Genomic DNA, 19,191 nt, shown 5'->3' with positions numbered 1-19,191 from the left:
TGACTTCATGACTTCATGCAGTGTTGAGGTAATGTAATGTAAGGTAATGTCTCAATGTTTTGTGTCATTACTGTCGCCTACTGACCAAACCTATCACTTGCATTTCAATATGTTTTGACTAATAGACTCCAGTCTACCACGAAACAGCCATCATTTATTCATTAATTCATTTCGGAAAAATCACAATACAGTGAGGGAACGATTATCGAACCGCGATATTGCGAGGGACGACTATACTGGACTTTATTATCTCATTGGAAATGCTCCCTTCTGACAAATTAGCCAGTCAACATGCAGATAGCATAAGCAGCTAACATTAGCAGCGGCGCACTGAAATGCTCCGTCTCACAGCTTCCGACAAACTAAGCGGCTAATGTTAGCAGTGGCGGTAAGATGCTTACATCGTAATATTCGCAGCTTAAACAGTTAACGCCATAACTTGCCACGTTGCCCCTGCTACAAGATTCTGAGTGATTCTTAAGGAGCATTTCCGCCCTTTCACTTTCCCTTTCATTTCCACTGCTGCTGGAGACGCCAAATTGCACGCCTTCATAGATAGCCAGCTCTTGCTTTCTGCCTAATTTATTCATCATTCAGGGAGAAATTAACAAAAATGTTGCCATTGTCATATGTAGAAGTTTTAAAAACCTTGCATTTACATCAGAGAAAATGAACTTGCTAAAAACATAGCTCCTTTCATACAGAGATCCTGCAGGTTTTGCATTTATTCGCCCGTGCCTTGCAACACGGGATATTGCCGCAATATCCACAGGGCGACTCCTTCATGCTTTCAAACAGACACCGTTCCGCAGCGGCTCCGAGACTGGAAAATTGGCTGGTCAGCTTTGTTTCTCTATTGCGTGTTAGTTGTGTTCACACAGGACAGATAAAAGAAGTGATTCACGCAATTGTAGTCTAAACACTCCCTTTTTGCGTTCAAGTTCAAACAAGGCCGACAAGGTCGACTTTCCACCAAAATGTTTGGAGAAACACATGCCCTCTGGCATTCCTATCAGGTACTGCCACCGCAGAAATGAAGACAGGCCTCATGTTCTTAACAGTCGGGAAATCGTGGAAGAGCCTCTGTAAAAATCGGTCCGTTTCCACTCCCAAGGAAGTTCCAAAGCAAGTGTTTGTTGTGCTATTGGAAGGTCACTCGTGATGGGGAAACAATCGTCTCAGCTCTTTTTTTGTTGTTGTTTTTGGAGGGAGTGTGGGGTTGTATAAGTGCGGCGCAGATGGACGAGGGCGAGGTGCCACGGAGGGAAAAGAGTCAGCGTTAATCAGCTCTGGTTTAGTGTTTCCTGCTGGGAACTGTGGGAGACGAGATGCAGCTGTCAAATTGTATACACACTCGTCCCTCGCTACATCGCAGTTCAAACATTGCACCCTCACTCTATAGCGTTTATTCAAAAATAATTGAAATATTAATTGAATTTGACCTGCTATTAGTCTAAACATATGCATATGCTGTATATAAGTACATTGTAAATAATGGCAAATGGACCAAATACAAATAGAGGGCATTTAGAGGATGTTCTGTATAGTGGAATATGTGTGACCTTGCGTGTGCCTTTAAGACACGGTGCCTGGGAAGTAACGCGTGTGATGTCAGCTAGCTACTGTAGAGTTGCGGAATGTTAGCATGGTTAGCAGTGTGGAAAGTGCCAGTGACTGGTGTGAGGTGTGGCTGACAGCAGCTCCTGTGAATGTTCTCTGCGCCGCTGGGTGTCCATTGAGACAACAGCCACCGAGTATGCTTTCAATGCTAACGTGTGACTATGTCATTTCTTATTCATGTCTTATTTACTATTATTATGTCAACTATTGGCTAATGCAAGTGTAAAAGTGATGCAGTATAGGAGTGTTGTTTCATGTCTAGAGGGCTCTAATAATGTTTAAAAAAAAACATATTTAGAAGGTCTTGAACAGGTTTTATTTGCTCTTAATTGTGAAAATATTCCATTTATAAATAAGGAATCCTACTTTGTGGAAATTCACTTATCGCGGTTGGGTCTGGAACCGATTAACCGCAATAAACGAGCGACCACTGTAGCGGTATATAAAATTGTATACACCCGGGTGGTATCGCCTTCAGGCTTGGGTCCTCTACCAGAGGCCTAGGAGCTTGAGGGTTCTGCGCAGGATCTTAGCTGTTCTCAGTATTGCGCTCTTCTGGACGGAGATGTCAGATGTGGTTCCTGGTAACAGTTGGAGTCACCCATCGAGCTTGGGAGTGACTGCCGCCAGTGCCCCGACCACTACTGGCACCACTGTTGGCTTCCCACCCCACATTTTCTGGAGTTCTTCCTTGAGCCCTTGGTATTTCTTTAGCTTTTTGTGTTCTTTGTTATGGATGTTGCTGATATTTAGCCCCCACCACTATGTCAGGCTGGTTGGTCATCACCAGTTTGTCAGTCTGGATCTGGAAGTCCCACAGGATCTTGTCCTGGATGTTCTCAACAACCTTTGGTGGTGTCTGCCATCTTGATTCTGGGACCTCCAGTCGGTATTTAAAACAGATGTTCCAGTTCACTATTCCTGCTACCTGGTTGTGCTGCTCAATGTTTGCCCTTCCTGCCAGCACCTTCCACCTTGCAGGAAAGTGCTGCCCTGTCTCTGGGGCTCCTTTGCACAGTCTGCACCTGGGGTCCTGTCTGATGCCTCTGTTGATCTTGTGTTTCGGACCCGTTCTCCTTCTGCCATGATTAGTGCCTCAGTGCTGTCTTTCAGTCCAGCCTTTTCCAGCCACTGGTATGTTTTCCCGATGTCAGCCACTTCTTTAATTTGTCGGTGGTACAAGCCTTTCAGGGGCTTGGCCGTTTTCCTGATTTTATCAAGACTTACAAAACTGTAACTTAGACTTATTCTGTAGTGTGTTAACAAGCGGAGTTACAGAGACAGTCCCGTTATTATGTGTTTTTGAGCAAGGGCGAACAGGAAGCGCCAATGAAACACCCAGAGCTTTGAGGAATTCAGGGCGAAACTCGTCCACACCCGGAGCTTTGCCACTGGGGAATTTTTGGACTACCTCAGTCATGCCGATGGACCTGTCTGCATTTGTGTCCTCCGACTCTGCTTCCTCTGTGGAAGATATATCAGTTGGACTGAGAAGGGCCTCAGTTGAGGTCAGCAGGCCTCTTCCTTGCTGTAAACGATGCGGACAGTGAACTGCTTCCCCTTTCTGAGGCATCGGACAGTTTGCCAGAACCTCTTCTTTGTTGATCGCAATTATATTAAAACTAGCATTATAAACCCTCCTCTGCTTGAGACGCTTGCGGACAGCCTTTGAGACTAAGGATGTCCGGTAATATCGGCATAAATAGGAGTTAAAAATGAGAGCATGTGCGTGAGACCTCGTCAAACTGCACTGTGCTTCTCAGAGCAACAAGCTCAGAATGTCCGCAGTGTGGTTGCTCGGTTCCACAGGGTTATTTCTGTAATCCTTACTCATTTACACACCTAGCAGTAATACGTGAGCCCTTTTTCTGTTGAATCCCACTTCCCCTTCAGAATCCACTGTTGCATAATTACTGTAAGCCACAAATTTGGCCAGCAGTGTAAGCGATTAGCGCTGATTAAAGTCACTGCCAAGGTGGGACAAGAGGCAGGTGAGTGAGCCCGGCAGGAGGAAAGCTTGACACAATTGGAGGTGACAAGCGAGCAGACTTTTCTACACCAGCTGACCCTTGTGAGCCACTGTACGTCACTCCATTCCGTCAATGCAGGACGTGTGTGAGCTGTTGCCTGACATGGCGGGAATACGTTTGCTTTAAAGGGTCACTGACGTGATTTCTCAACTTTGCTTAAACATGTTCTATAATGTTTGTAATCAAGTTCTACGTTGAAAGCTAAATTGACAAAAATAGCATTTTTAGTACGTGGCGGGAGCAAGGACTCACCACCGTCCCTGAAAAGGGGCGTTTCTGGAAGTGAGGTCGGTGAAGGCATATTCACACGTAAACAGACATGGCGGCGTACCGGACAGACGATGTTTACAGTGATTTCAGCGAAGGTTTGAGCGATGTCTCGATAGTTTTCCAGGAGGAAGAAACATCTGGAAATGAAATACATACGGTAGAGAACTTGCAGAACAGAGAATTAAACCATATTTATTCGAACCCTTGACAATGAAACTGGCGTTTCTGCCGAGGAAGAGACATGGAGATGAAGAGAATGTAAGTGTAAATTACCTTGAACTTGCTTGGACTTTATTGTTTTAAATCGGCTTCTTTGTGAGCGTAAATGGTCTTTATAGCCTTTTTTGAGTGTGCATTTCGCTGCCGCCCTCGCCAACATCGATCTGTTTTCTATGCCGCTTATCCTCCCTATCGCAGTGCAGATGTGTTTTAGAACAACACGTGTATTGCTTTGAATGCTTGTCGTGCTTGTGGTGTCATAGTGTTTACAATACGTGAATATGACCTACTGTTCTGTGGCAACTTTGACGTGGTTCGTCTTGTCCTTTCCCGTGTAGCGTAGCATCCTAGCATCCAAATGCGTTTATGCCGTATTTTCAAGCCAAAGGCTTCTTGTAAAGGTGTTCCTTAATAGCAGTCTTCAGTGAAACGAGCATTGCAAAGAACAGAATGTGTGGTGATGCGTCCGCTTGGCTGTCGTTCTCCGTGTTTGCTTTGCTGGTTGTAGTCTTAAACCTTCGTCTTTTGGAAAACAAAACAAACTTCCGGTATCGCTCGGACACTGTGAACAGCCGGTGGCAACACGTTTTGGCATGACTGCTGTTTTAATGAAAAATATACCGAACGAAGACGACGAGCTAACTCTACAAGCGTTTACTGGGCTTTAGCTGGAAGCTGCGCCTTTACCGACATCACTTCCGGAAACGCCCCGGATTTTACCAATTTTCAAAAAAGGAACAACGTAGAACACAATTACAAACAATACAGAACATATTTAAGCAAAGTTGATAAACCACATCAGTGACCTTTTACCATTAGTAAGAGATGCAAACCGGTTTACCTTCGAGACGTCACTGCAGACTTATAGTCTACGCCACTACACCACTCATGGCCCCCCCAAACTATTTCAATTCTCAGAAGCCATGAATGAGGACGAGTGTTCTCTCTCTCCCCTGGACATCCTCAGGAAAGCCTTTTCTTTCCTGTTTACCCGCCACCGTCATCATCGTTGTCACTGTGTCAGCAATAGCTAGCTCCGACCCGCAAGGTCATCCTTGGGACAGGAGCTAAGAAAACACAGCCGTGTGAAAAACATCCATTTTCACGTGTCTTTGGACGGATGTGGTAACCTCGAGGAACGTCTTCTGAGCAACGTTGCTGCTTTTCACATGTCGTCAAAGGCGGTTTGTTTTTCTGAATGTTAAAATGTCACTTAACGCTTCTCATACTGGGGTTTGTTTCTCATACGGTAGTTAATTTAGCTACATTAGCCACTACTAACACAATAAAAAAATGAAAAACTGAATATGGATAGCTACCTTTGCATCCCCAATTTTATACTTAGAAATGTTACTTTAAAAAACGCCCAGAATTTGCCTATAAGGCAGCTTCAGTTCAACCTGCTCGATCTGCTACAGTGGAACCTTGGTTTTCATCATTAATTCCTTCCAAAAGTTCAGAGGAAAACCTCAAACCCTCAGAAATATGCAGTGCGCTTGAACGCCTCATCAGCGCATGGTGCAGTGCTTGAAAGGAGGAAGGAAGGAGACCGATACGGAGTTGTTCATTGTTTTGTGTGCGTTCTATGAACAAATAAACCACACACATAATCAAGAGGATGAAATGATTCCCTGGCTGGGGTGTGTCGATAGTGTCCCAACTCCAAAAGAACCACTATTCATTGTTCAGGAATTGAGTTGGGAATACCCGTCCTGGAGGTAGACGACAGAGAATAGTGAGCTTGTGACGCAGCATATCCCGTACATGTGATCTTATAATCGTGATTGACCCACTTAAAAAAATCATGAAAAGTACACGGAGTGCCCAGGCGCCACAATGGATGCTTTGTTGTGTGGCTAAGCTGCTTATTACTGTAAACAGGTCAACCTGATGTGTGAGGTCTGGTGCCAGCCTTCCTTTGTCGTGTTGTGTCGCGCACACCCTCGCTGATGCTCAGCAGCATGTTTTAATCCGGCAGTAAAGACAATGTGCAAAACTGCAAGTCGGGTGGAGGTGGAGGTTTAGTCTGTGGGTTGTGCGGGGTCACCGTCCAGTCAGGTCAGAACTTTGCTGCTTTCTGTCCTCATGACACTGAGGGTAAGAGTCTTCAACCGTCTGGGCTCTGCTCACAAGGCTCACAAGGTTACTGAGGGCACAATTGCATCACAGCCTGTTTTTTCTTTTCTTTTTCCTGATCTGACTGGATCACACACGGAACAGGCCTGCCCCCTTCTGGTCAAAGTAGCAACTTGCATCAACAAGCAGCGCGTGAGGAAAAAACGCAAAATTCAATGATGTCATTTAATAAATAAAGTGCAAATAATAAAGGTTAGTACCAGCCTGGGGATTTTTATTTATTTTACATTTAAAGATCGGGCATAAATATACCGTATTAATATTTATTTCTACTTTTCTTGCTTAAATATTTTAATCGACTTTGGTCCCAAGATAATATGTTGTAATGTAATAATAATATGTTTTTTTCCAACCCTTTAAATGCCCATTTGATTCAATGATGTCACTGTTTTTATTTTGAAAAAACAAAACATACAATTAGTGATTTTCCACATAATAAATGTTAGTACTGGACGTGGGATTTGTTTTATTATTGTTTAAAGAATCAGGCATAAATATACATAAGATCAGTAAAAAAAAAAAAAAAAATAGATTTTGATGCTTTGTGGGTGTTTTCCAGTGTCAGATTGTGAGTGTACGACCCTTTGAGGTCCAATTGACCTCCATTAAACCACACGTGGTCAACGCATTACACAATCACGCATTGTCTAATTTCAGGGTTTCATTTTGTTGAAAAACAGTCCAATTTGTCATATTTATGTTTAACATTTGCCCCCAGTGTCTGGTTGACCAATGAACATATTTTTCTTGAAAAAAAAAAAAAAAAGAGTTGCCTGGGGACCCCCGATGTCAGTAACTCAGAGGACAGCAACCCACGATTGCTATCGGGAGTACAAAAACGGCCGTGCAACACAGGATCGGCTTGAAAGAGTACCATCTTATTTCACCAACTGTGATACACGCTTACATGTTTTGTCCTTGTTGTGCGTCCCCAGCTGCCGAACATGTTTGGTGCCCTGAGCTCCACCGTCATGTCTCTGATGATTGGCTCTTACGCCTCGTCCGCCGTCACCTTCCCTGGAGTCAAGGTAACTTGTAAATCGTCACACACGTGAACGCCAAGGCTTCCTTTGAATAATAACGTTCATCACGTCACGCATACAATTCAACCTTTTGTGCGTCTTCCCTCCTTTAGCTGATCTACGATGCAGGCGTATCCTTCCAGGTGATCATGTGGGTCTGGGCGGGCCTGGCCGCTTTCGTCTTCTTCAACTGCTTCCTTAATTGGCCCAGAGAAGGTTTTCCAACGCCTGAAGAGGTTGACTACAGGTCAGTGTGGCGTCCAAATATGCTTTGGGCTCCAAATGGGACGGCTCACAAACTTCATCACCCCGTGCGTTTTTTGCGGCCTACAGTAAGATCCTCACACTGCAAGAGCTGCCGTCATCGGACCAGAAGAGCGTCGGAGAGGGGCTGAGGGAAAAAAATGGAGACCTCCAACACCCCACGGAGAAACTTCCCAATGGGGGCGATGTTGCAACCAGTAGGTCACAAACACGCACATGAACAACTCTGTGGGACATCTTTGTGAAATATGATACCTCGATGAGTCCAGGTTTCTTTCAGTGCGTTTTCTTTCCTTTCGTGACTCCTGTACTTACATTACGGACACGTGGAATTATCTACAAAACAGAAGTGGGGATTACCTCTCAATATGTCTTATATTTTAGACATATCTTTTATGTCTTATAATGTTTGATAGCGCTGCAAAGCAAACCTTTTCACATAGTGAAAAATGAAAGGATGCAACTTTGCCACGTTGATATTTTGTAAAGCACTATGCTAAGACGTTATGTATATTTCAAGAAAAAGTAGTAGTAGTATCAGCTTCGCTTTTTGCTTTGTTTGTCCCATTTTTGCATTTCCCCCCCCAAATATTTCAACTTTCCTCTTAAATAAGCTTTTGTAATATTAGGACTTTATTCTCATATGAACTTTCCCCCCAAACTAATTATTATTATTATATCAAATTACAACTTTATCTTGTTTTCTTTGTTTTTCATATTACAAATTTATTCTCGTAAAATTGACCTTTTTTTTTGTTAGAATTAGGGCTGTCAAATTATTACAAATTTTAATCAAATTAATCAGTTTTCCATGTAGTTAATCAGGATTAATCACCATTTGCGACATAGAAAATGGATGGACGGATATTACAATTTTTTTCTTAATATTTTAAATGTTATTATTGTAAAATTATTGCTGGTTTTTCCTTTTTTTGCGTTGTTTTTCTTGTTAAATTATATTTTTAGTGCTGTGGGCCAATAACCCCCGCCACACTTTGGACACCCCTGACATCGGTGAATGAATGCCAGATGCTGTGTTCTGGCTTTTTCCGGTTGACAGAGGCTATTTGTATTATTTTTTTTAAACGTATGCTACATCACTGGATACGGGCTACATTTGATGGTCCAGCAGTGGGCAGTCAGTTAAACAAATTCCTTGTCCTCTCCCAAAGACGCTGTCCCCTTCCGTCGGTCTGTCTTCTCTCCCATCTTCCTGTGGAGTCTGGTGACGATGGGGATGTCCCAGCTGAGGATCATATTCTTCATGGGCGCCATGAACAAGATGCTGGAGTTCATGGTGACGCACGGCCAAGAGCACCGTCAGTGTCCCACCCTGTCACGCTCACAATCCCCAAGGACTCCTGCTGTCTCTTTGCTGATTAACGTCCTTCTTTTCCCCCCCTCCACATTTCAGCTTCTGAAGAGTTGGTGAGTGAGAGCGCCGAGAAAGGTGAGCGGGCCTTCCGTGAAGGGAAGCCGTTCTGCAGTAACGCTTCATGTCACTTCCCTCGGTGACTTCATGTTGGTTTCTTTTCAGTGAGCTTCTACTCGTCCATTTTCGGCACCCTGCAGCTGCTGTGCTTGGTTACGTGCCCTCTGATTGGTTACATCATGGACTGGAAGATGAAGGAGTGTGAGGAGGAGAAGCCCCTCTCAGCAGGCATGGAAAGGAGGTAGGGAACATGAGAGGTAGACCCGAGTCCTTAGCGTCTGTGGCTAAACTTTGATTCCCCCCCATCAGCCAGGCCAGCGGACTCAAGCGAGACCGTAAGATCCAGAAGGTGACCAACGCCATGAGGGCCTTCATCCTCACCAACCTGCTCCTCATCGCTTTCGGCTGCTGCTCCCTCATAGACTGCCTGCCGCTACAGGTGAAGCACGCGCGTCTACCAAACACGCTCGGGGGTGTTTATGCGTGGGAGGCGCTAAGCCGTGACTGTTCCGCTCTTTTTCCTGGCCTGCTAGATCCTGACCTTCATCCTTCACACCATGGTCCGAGGCTTCATCCACTCCTGCTGTGGAGGACTCTATGCTGCTGTGTGAGTTTTCTTCTCCGTTCTCGGACTACATTCCTCAGGATGAACACAACGGTGACCATCCAGTCTCCCTCCCGACACAGATACCCGTCCAACCACTTTGGCACACTGACAGGCCTCCAGTCCATGATCAGCGCTGTGGTGGCCCTTCTCCAGCAGCCCCTCTTCATCGCCATGGTCGGCCCGCTTCAAGGAAACCCCCACTGGGTGAGGACGTGCTCCCCGACAGGCTTTGCAATACCTTTGCCCAATGATCGATCGATTATTATGGCTGTTTTCGCCATCGGGAACCATTTGATAAACGAGGAATCACTTGTTGCAGGGGACGTTATCGTCAAACGCAAATACTCCTTCTGTAACTGCAACTTTCCCTTTCTATTTTCCAATCAGATCAACGTGGGCCTGCTGATCCTCTCGCTGGCCGGCTTCCTGTTGCCTGGTTACCTCTTCTACCACCGCAGATTCTTGTTGAAGGAGAAGGAGGCCCGAGACAAGAGGGCCGCCGGCCAAGAGATGCAAGCGCTCAACCACACGGAGGCAAACGGCTACAACAAGCACCACAGCAACGGCCAGGCAGTGGTCGAGGCTTAGGAACGACACGGCACAAGCAAGGATTTGGGGAATTACAGGATTTATTTTTGTATGTGCCTTCATAATGAGCAGCAATACATGTATAGACAGTGTTTTTTGGGTCATTGTAAACCATATCATAGATGAAAATAGGAACGCCCCCTCCCCCAAAGCCGCCCGTGTGCCGTGTTCATGCTGTGGTGTGATGTGGGGAGAAACTGTGTTGCCAGCATTTGTTGTTTATTTATTTTTGGTTGACGTCACGGAGCCAAATGAGTGCGATCCAAAGCCATACACACCGTAGGTTTTACTCAACAAGCTGATGCAAAGACACAAGCGCGTCCCCGGTGTGGCCTGGGTGTGGCCTGGGCGTTACACTGCGGATATCACGGTACTTGAAACACTTGGAGTTTTCAAAGACAAATCATCGCTAAAACCAAAGAGCAGCTTGGATAATTGTTTTGAGTGAATGAAGTTTTTAGTGTATTATTGATCGTGCTGTTTCTATAGAGATCCGATTCATAAAAGCTCAGATGCTTTGATACATGATTTTATTTTATTTTTTTAAGAGACACATTTCAGCAAGTTGAGGGTGATTTACACGCAATCTGCACAGATAGGCTGGTTGTAGAGACACCACATCTACCTCCTCCATTTCATTATTTGTACTGTCTCTCTGCAGCCGACTACAGCCGTCGTCTTTTTTTTTATTTTATTTTTTTTTAATAAGTTTAATTCCCAAACCACGAACGTAATCAGTGCATCATTTTCTCCTTGTGCATTCATGTTGCTCCCAGCGAAGCTGAATTAACACATGGCATTAATATTTTGTATGAATAAATAGGAAATTAGACAAGGAAGAATATGAAAGATATTCAAGTAGAGCACACAGTGTGTGTCCATGTTATTAAAACACTTTGTACTGCTTTTATGCACAGAAATGAACTAGTGTGTGTATAAAATGTGTATTTAAAGTGTGTTTTTTATACTTTAGCTGCAGTAGCATATAAAAAAGGGAAGCATTTGTTGGGAGTGCCAGCGAATGTTTTTGTAGTGTGCAAAGATGATTGCCTGCTTTAAAAGCCTTTTCTTGTCGTGTTGATTCTCAAGTAACAATCCTGCCAAAACAATTGTGTAAATAGTAGCGAGGTGAGCGTTCTATTGGAGGACTCATCGTGCTCGCTTTACCATATAAGGTGCGCATGCAGTGTGTACAGTATGTGGCTGGCTGTGCTTCTTTGTGTTTTATTAATAGTTTGTATGATTAAAATCGCCCGAGAAGCCGCATCAGCTGTATTATAACACATGCAATCAGTTTGTAAAGAGTGATTTTGGTTGTTTTTTTTTTTGCCTCAATGCTTTTCAGTGTCTGTACATGTTGAATACCTGCCATCTCTTCTCATTTTCTACATTTTGTTTTGAATTGTCTCTAAACTCGCTGCCTTTCCCTGACATCCGGCTGCATGGAGACGCTGACTTGAAGAACGTGGCTATGCCGAAGCAAAGCCAGTTTATTAGGAACTGTGAAGTGCCTGGAAAGTGGTCACAGGCGCAGCACTTGCTAAGCAGCAAAATGGGGGTGTGCGCACAGCGTTTGTGTCAGCGGTGTTGATTTAGCATTCCTGCAGTTCTGTCGACAAAATGTGGATCGTTAAATGTGATCTATTTCATCATAACTAAGTGTTTGTTCGAGGGAGGAAAACTTTGCACATGACGTTTAATCAACACCTCTGACATTGTCCTTTGCTCCGTATTTTATCAATCATCATATAATCCCACTGCTTAAAGTCATCGTCATTATCATCAGCATTATTATTATTATTATTATTATTATATGCTTGTCCTTCTTCGCTCCAATCATTTTACCAAGCTTGTGCATTACATAAACAAATAAATGTATGAAATGTATGAAAGAAGACTTGGTGGAAAAGAGGTTTTTATTGACAATATCTCCAATATCTCTCTGAAACCTAGAAATCCACAGCAAAGGTGGCTGAGTGTTATTGTTCCTGGCAAACACGTGCTACACCAACACCCATAAGGATTCATAACGGGGGTGTCCAAACTTTTCCCAGCGAGTGCCGCGTAAGGTAATAAAATCAAAGGATGCGGGGGCTGCTTTGATATTTTCCATTTTGTAAACCAACCCATGCTAACAAAATGTACATATTTAAAGAATAAACAGCCTGCAGCTTCGCTTTTCGCTTCGCTTCGTTTTTCACTTTTGCTGTTGCTTTTCAATTTTACAAATATTTGAACTTTCTTCTTGTATTTATTTTTTTAGAACATTTAATTCCCCCCCCCCCCCCCCACCCGGAATATTTGGTTCCATTACAATTTTCCCCCAACTTAAATGTCCAAAAATTGCAACTTTATTCTTTGTTTTGTTTCTAACATTACAACTTTAAAATCATTTACGTCAACTTTATCCTCCGAAAATGTAATGTTTTTCCTCATAGTATTGCAACTTTTTTCTCTTATTACGACTTTAGTCCAATACTTTGTAAAATTTGTTTTTTTTTTTTACCATTTTAAAAAAAAAGTTTTCTTGTTAAATTGTATTTTTGAAATGTGCCAAGGGCCGGTCATAAAATATCCATTGCCGGGAAAAAATTGCCCCTGGGCCGCAGTTTGGACACCCCTGATTAATACCGTGGCTGAATTTGGAGTTGAAGTTCATTTTATATTGCCATCTTTTATCTGGAAATGACACAAGAAAGATGATCATTTAAATCTTTGTTTTACTTTGTTTTTATGTATTGACAAAGTTCCAAGTCCAAAATGATTCTCTCAATACATTCAATCAACATATCAAACTATCACTGATTAGAGTGTAGTTTTTTTTAAGTGTACAGTAACTTCCCTCAGAAAACATCACATGGCGGAAGGCTCTTCTACTCGCAGAAAATCTATTTTTTTGGACAAGATTTTGTACAGTTTCTCCCCTGTTCTCGTTTTAAGTGGGCTGCATAAAAACTGTAACGACCCGATGTCACTGAATGCATCTGGCGTCTGTGCCATTTGCTTGCTACACCAAGTGCGTGCCACGTTTATTGGGGACCTGGCCAACCAAGCTTGGGCAGGAGGTGAACTTAACGTGCCAAACGCACAGCCCCCACGCCCTTAGATCGTCTTTACATTATACTACATTACATTACATTACATTATATTACATACAGTATCTGCTGGAGAAGAGCGCGCTACAAAGACACGAGCGTCTCATCGCTCCGGCTCATGTTATGGGTGAATTCCGCCCGCAATGCAGACTCGCAGGTACAGTTTCATGCCCAGTTCCATCTACTGACCCAGGTAGAGCGGTAGTCTACAGAAGAAACCCTGTTATTAAACATACGTCCTGAGGTAATCAGGAAAAAAAGTACAATTTATATATTTTGAATTGCACTTTCTTTTTTTAGTCTGAGGAGTCGAATGAAGGCAACTGGACTAGCTTGATTCTCGTAAAGCAGTTTCACCTCTCATCCAGGTCCAAGTCCAGGTGCTGTCAATCAACTCCTTGGATACACCATGTACTGAAAACACTTGTCTTTGAAATTATTTTGGAATTTGTGGATAAAAATGTAGTTATATAACGTTGGTAAGTAAGCACCCCCAAGGCCGCTGTGTGAATGTTGCAAACAGGCTCCTTAAATGAGATATTTTACAAGTTTTAGCCGCAAAATATCCGCAATTTGGGTCGCCGGTTGTCATTGACTGGTAATGGTGGGTCCCACAGCCACACCAGTTGGGACTCTCTTTTTGTCTTAGAAGACATTTCGCCAGCCCAGTCAGACTCGGCTACGCTCAAACTGCAGGGTATGATTTTTGGTTAAAATCAGCTGGGATAGGCTCCAGCATATCCGCAACCCTCGTGAGGATAAGCGGCATAGAAGAAGGATGGATGACAAGAAGAACTTTTGCCAACATCGGTGAGTGTCACCCAACAATCACTGACACCTAGCGGCCAATGTAGAGTACTACATTCACGGGGACTTTATCCAAACCACGCCTTTGGATGACGTTTAGGTTTGGATGTACGCAACCTCACCGTTCAGACTGCAGTAGATGGGACACATATCGTATTCATATCTACAAGGCCTGAGTCGCATTTGAACAAATCCTAATTGTACTGTTCACACCGACATGAAAAACATCTGATGCAGGTCACACGAGCAAAACAAGGGGAATTGACCTGCAGTGTGAACGTGCCTAAGACTGGGAAACATTCAATGCAATGAGAATACAATGACATGGATGAACGACAATACTCAGGTCTGTTTACTACATCACTGAAGGAACTACAAATGCTCTCATTTTGCCTTCAAACCGATGCTTTTCTTTCGTTTTCTTTTGTGGCTCCCCTACGTATGACTAACAACACCTTCCTAAATAAACTTTCATGTGTCATTTCCAGTCCAGCGAGACTCATTCAACAAAAAAAAATGCACTTTTGCAGACAGTGAATGCCTTGGGGATGAACCTGGTCGTACTGTTGACAAGTCTCAGCAACGAGACGATTTGAAAGGAGAAAAAGTAAAGACTGTAATGGAAGTTTATTTCACTTTGGTAAGACGGTGAAATGTGTTTAGAACATTGACATCAAAAGTATCCAATGCATTGTTCTTCCCTCTGCTCTTGAACACACCACGCAAACATTTCTGATTCCAGCCAATCCGTTCTTCCATAAAAGGTGTACATCAGGACCAGTTCAAAGCTGAGACGCACCTTCCCATTCAATAGTATGAGCCAAACGTTCTGGTACTGTACTTTGAATAATGCAGTTATCTGTACACACGCTCGCTTACAAAAAAAAAAAAAAAAAAAAGTCACTCGTGCACACGTGGGGCTGGGACCTATCTGAGGCTGTTGCTGTTGGGCTGTGAGCCGGCGAGGCCAGTGTGGTCGGGGCTGTGGCGGTTCTGGAAGGGGGAGAACCAACAATATCATGAGGACTTTGGAGATGTAGGTTTGTGGGGGCTGGACTGTTTAATCATCAGTGTTTGCGTTATTATGAAATGCAAAAGCAGGTCGTTTACCCCTCATTGATAGGCTGTTTCTTTGAACCGCGCAGCTGCATATTCTCAGCATTGGGTGTTCTTCATGTTTTTGTGTGAGTGTATTCAGTCATTGTATGATCACACTTAAAGTGACAGGACAAAAAGGAAGATATGATTCTTTCTACATGTAAAAATTGCACGGTCGGCCTAGTGGATAAAAAGTATTCAAATGGCGTATCAGAGAAAAATGGCGCATTAACACACAATAAAAACATGTATTATATTAATGTTTGCTCAAGCAAACTAGACTGAATTGCCAATATAGTCATGAATAAAGTCTTTTCCAAGGTGCAGCAATTAAATGGTTCAAAATATTATTTTTTTATTTAAAAAAAATGCCCAAAATTAGAATAGATAAAAAATACAGGCTAAAAATTCTTTACAAAACTAAGTTATGTTAGTTACGATTAAAAATGTTACAATAAATCATCATTTGCATTTCTTAATAATGAATCCAAAGGATAATAAAGCAAGCTTTGTGTAACCATCTTGAATTAAAGTGCTGAATACAGAACACAAAATGACAGTTTTTTTGTTTTTTTTAAATAAATGTGTCCTCCGACCATTTAGTCCACGTCTGCTGGATGTATGGGATCGTGTTTCCTACCTTCTTCTTTTTCTTGTCTTTTTTCTTCTTCTTGCGGTCGGGATCGTCGTCCCTCTTCTTCTTCTTCTTCTTGGGGTCAGTGTCTGATGGTGTCTCTGCTGTATCACGTAGGAAACAAATGAAACAATCTAATGAGACTGTGTGCTTGTTGGTGCACGTATGCGTGTGTGTGTGTGTGTGTGTGTGTGTTGGGTTCATGTCCGACCTTGTGGTAATGGGTCCTGCGGGCGATGGTGCTTGTGCTTGTGTTTGCTCTTCTTCTTTGGAGGCTGTATGTGCATGAGTCTGTACTGTTCTGGTAGCTGGGAAACAGGCAGGTACACATGCATCCAAAAAAAAATTTTAAAAGGAAATTTGTTGGTTGCATGAGAATTTAAAAGATCAGAAACATGTTCTTCCACTTCAACCTCATCGAAATATGTCTCAATGGACTCAACAGTTGTGCTGTGTGTAACACAAGCTAACACTGTATTTGATCATTACCGGCCCAGTGTGTAGTCTGAAGCCTGTTAGCAGAGCGCCTGTTAGTGGACTGAAGGAGTTTCCAGATACTGGTGGCTTATCGATAAGGGATCGTAGTGAGCTTCCATCCTGATTCCCGGGACAGTCAATCATACCTGCATCAAAAAAAGAAAAGGGACACATGAGCACACAACTTTCTTAAAGCAGGGCTGGTCATAATGCATATCTAACATTGTAGACGCAGCTGGTGAGATGCTACGGATGGAAAGAACACACTGTTTTAGAAATAAATCATGAACTTATATAACTATATAAGCCAGGGTGTCCACACTTTTTCCAGCACGGGCTGCATTCTGAAAAGTCAAAAGGATGCGAGGGCCACTTTTGCATATTTTTTTTTAAAACCACCACATTTAGATATGCCAAGATTTTTTTTCTATATTTAAAGGAAAAAAAAAACCTGCCTGCATCTCAGCTTTGTGTGACAAAGCGTATGATTAGTAGGAACTTTTTCTCCTTATTTTATACTTTTTTTGCTATTTTTTAAATTTTATTTTTACAAATATTTCAACTTTCTTCTAGAACATTTTTTCTTATAATATTATGACTTTATTCTCATAATATTTTGACTTTAATATTGTAATTTCTCCCAAACATTTTTTTTTGTTTGCTTCTCATAATATTACGACTTTCTTCAAGATGACATATCTTAGCCTTTAATATTTTACTGTCTGCTATTTTTTCTCTTACTATGACTTTATTGTCCTAATATTTTGGCTTTATTCTTGACTGCTCTTTTTCTATTTTTGCTGTTTGTTTTGTTTTTAGTTTTGTTGTTTGTATTTTTTAAATGTGTGGAGTACAGAATGTGAAATGTGAAAATTATAAGAATGTGAAAAAAAAAATACAGCAAACCTGCTATAAGTTAAAGTGTATTGTATTATAGGCTGACCATATTTTGTTTACCAAAAACCAGGACACTCGGCCCGGCAATGATGCACTCAAATGATACTCGAAGTTTACTCAAAGATGCATTTTAATTTCAATACATTTAAAGTATGCCTCATCAGTACAGATACATTCACAAAATACTATCGATGACTCAAATCAGAACAACACAGGAACCTGAGGTTAAAGGCTCATTAAGTCTTAGAATGTAACCAATATTTTGGGAGAAAATGTACCCTCTAAAGCTGCATAGACATGGGGATTTCGACCACCATCGTGCGTGACGTCCCCAATTTTGTGAGACTTCAACTCGGCAAGCATCTGAGGATGACTTCTGTGCATATGTTTTGGTTTTTGCAAATTTTTGGCAACAGTAATTCAAAAATATGCCCATACGGCAGCCTCTCAGGGACTACGGCACATGTAACAGAGTGCCCTAATGCTAGAGGTGTCACAAGATCTTGTGACACAAGATCTTGCTAGATTAAGATTTCTTGTGGGGGGGGAAACATGTTTTGTAGGCACTAGGCCTGAGACGATAATAAATTAAATCACACGTCTCCCGCCTCCAAACAGGCAGGAAGGAGAGTTCACAATATGCATTGGTTTCAGAAAGCTGGCACGTTTGTTCCGTAGAACAACAGCATGAACGGAGTGAGCCGTTGGGTCAGTCATACAGTCTCTTTGACTGTGGTGGCGGCAGGACCAGCAGCATACACACAGAGTGCAGAAGTGGAACGTTGTAGAAATTATTATATAAATATATTGTCATACTTTTACAAACATTTTTTCCATTGCATTTTTCTTAAAAGTGAAGTTAAAATCTCGTCTTGTCTCGTTCTCATAGTGTATATTGTCTCGTATCACAAACTGGGTGTCTCGTGACACCCCTACCTAATGTTAAATTAAATGGCCCAATGAAAAATGATGAAAGTCAGGCCATTTTCATCACTTTCCAGAAAAAAAAACAAAAAAAAGGGCGACCAGGACAGGATGTAAAAACAGGACATGTCCTACTTCATTACAGCTGCAACGCTTCAATATCACGTGACTTCTCTGCTCATGAAGGCCCACCTGGTAACTCTGGTAGAAAGTTGCTGAGCTTCTCCTTCACCTTCTTCCCACAGAACTTGTTGTAGGCATGCTCCAGGTTGTAGTGCGTGATGAGGTTGGTGTTACCCGTCAATTCGTTTCCCACTAAACACAAAGTGGAAATTAGTAAGATTTAAAACACGTGAAAAGATTTCTCACGTATAGTGTGGGGCTACAGTTGGTGAATAAGCACAATGTTGCCATCCTTACGCAAACCCCAAATTTAAAAGAGGAGGGTCAGAGTAGAGAAATTAGTCAGAAGAATGTTGTGTCAAAAGCATAGTACCATCAATGCGTCAGTTAAACTGCAGCCAACTGCAGTTACTAGAAATGCTAATATGGTTGTCTGGCGTTAGCTCTGTTAGCATTGTTTACAAACTCTAACCTCGGGTATTTCTCTAGTGAGTACACTCATAACACGTCAGAGTAAGACAAACTGAGTGGAATGGTACAGTACCAGGTAGCTCTCGTAGTAAGTAAAAAGGTTCATTCATAGCTCCGGACTTCCGCAGAGGAGGCCCCTCATCCCCGAGCTGTGGTGGCATCTGCCCCGCCACAGAGACTTGACTCTGCGGAAGAGGCGGCGGAGGTTTCCCTGGTCCGAATCCCATGGACGACGAACCGGGTGGTCCCTGAGTTTCATTTTGCCCAAATAAAGTAGAGAATATTTCCGTCATATTGTCACTTTAGCTAGGTTTATGTACAAAAAATGCCGGGTTCTACAGGTATACAGAAGCCTATGTTTTCATTGAAATCCAGTTTGTCTTTGTGACGTTTTTTTACGCAATGTCGCGAGTCAACAGGCACGCTACCGTAATCCTTGGTCAATGTGGGCATAGCGTTTTATTCACAAAACAGAAA

At 42.6% G+C, this 19,191-nt stretch overlaps 2 protein-coding genes across 2 annotated transcripts in view; one reads left to right on the top strand and one right to left on the bottom strand.

The window, feature by feature from the left end:
• The window catches only part of slc43a1a (solute carrier family 43 member 1a), a 30,376-nt gene extending 18,032 nt beyond the window's left edge, over positions 1–12,344 (top strand). Inside the window, exons 6-15 of the mRNA XM_054791193.1 lie at positions 7,211–7,303; positions 7,411–7,544; positions 7,631–7,758; positions 8,734–8,880; positions 8,976–9,011; positions 9,099–9,234; positions 9,303–9,432; positions 9,527–9,600; positions 9,681–9,804; positions 9,988–12,344. Of these exons, the coding sequence (XP_054647168.1) occupies positions 7,211–7,303; positions 7,411–7,544; positions 7,631–7,758; positions 8,734–8,880; positions 8,976–9,011; positions 9,099–9,234; positions 9,303–9,432; positions 9,527–9,600; positions 9,681–9,804; positions 9,988–10,188 (1,203 nt within the window). The 3' untranslated portion in view covers positions 10,189–12,344. The remainder of the gene's footprint in view (positions 1–7,210; positions 7,304–7,410; positions 7,545–7,630; positions 7,759–8,733; positions 8,881–8,975; positions 9,012–9,098; positions 9,235–9,302; positions 9,433–9,526; positions 9,601–9,680; positions 9,805–9,987) is intronic.
• med19a (mediator complex subunit 19a) lies at positions 10,272–19,119 on the bottom strand. Its single transcript, XM_054791196.1, has 6 exons — positions 18,788–19,119; positions 18,313–18,435; positions 16,312–16,445; positions 16,034–16,130; positions 15,829–15,926; positions 10,272–15,083 (listed from the first exon to the last, which is right to left on the bottom strand). Exons 1-6 carry the CDS (start codon positions 19,005–19,007, stop codon positions 15,018–15,020), a joined length of 738 nt encoding a protein of 245 aa, XP_054647171.1. The 5' UTR covers positions 19,008–19,119; the 3' UTR covers positions 10,272–15,017.
• Positions 19,120–19,191: the final 72 nt, after the last annotated feature.

Source organism: Dunckerocampus dactyliophorus, chromosome 11 (genome assembly GCF_027744805.1).
Source record: "Dunckerocampus dactyliophorus isolate RoL2022-P2 chromosome 11, RoL_Ddac_1.1, whole genome shotgun sequence".
Lineage (NCBI taxonomy): Eukaryota > Metazoa > Chordata > Actinopteri > Syngnathiformes > Syngnathidae > Dunckerocampus > Dunckerocampus dactyliophorus.
This window is presented reverse-complemented; position numbering and strand designations above follow the sequence as displayed.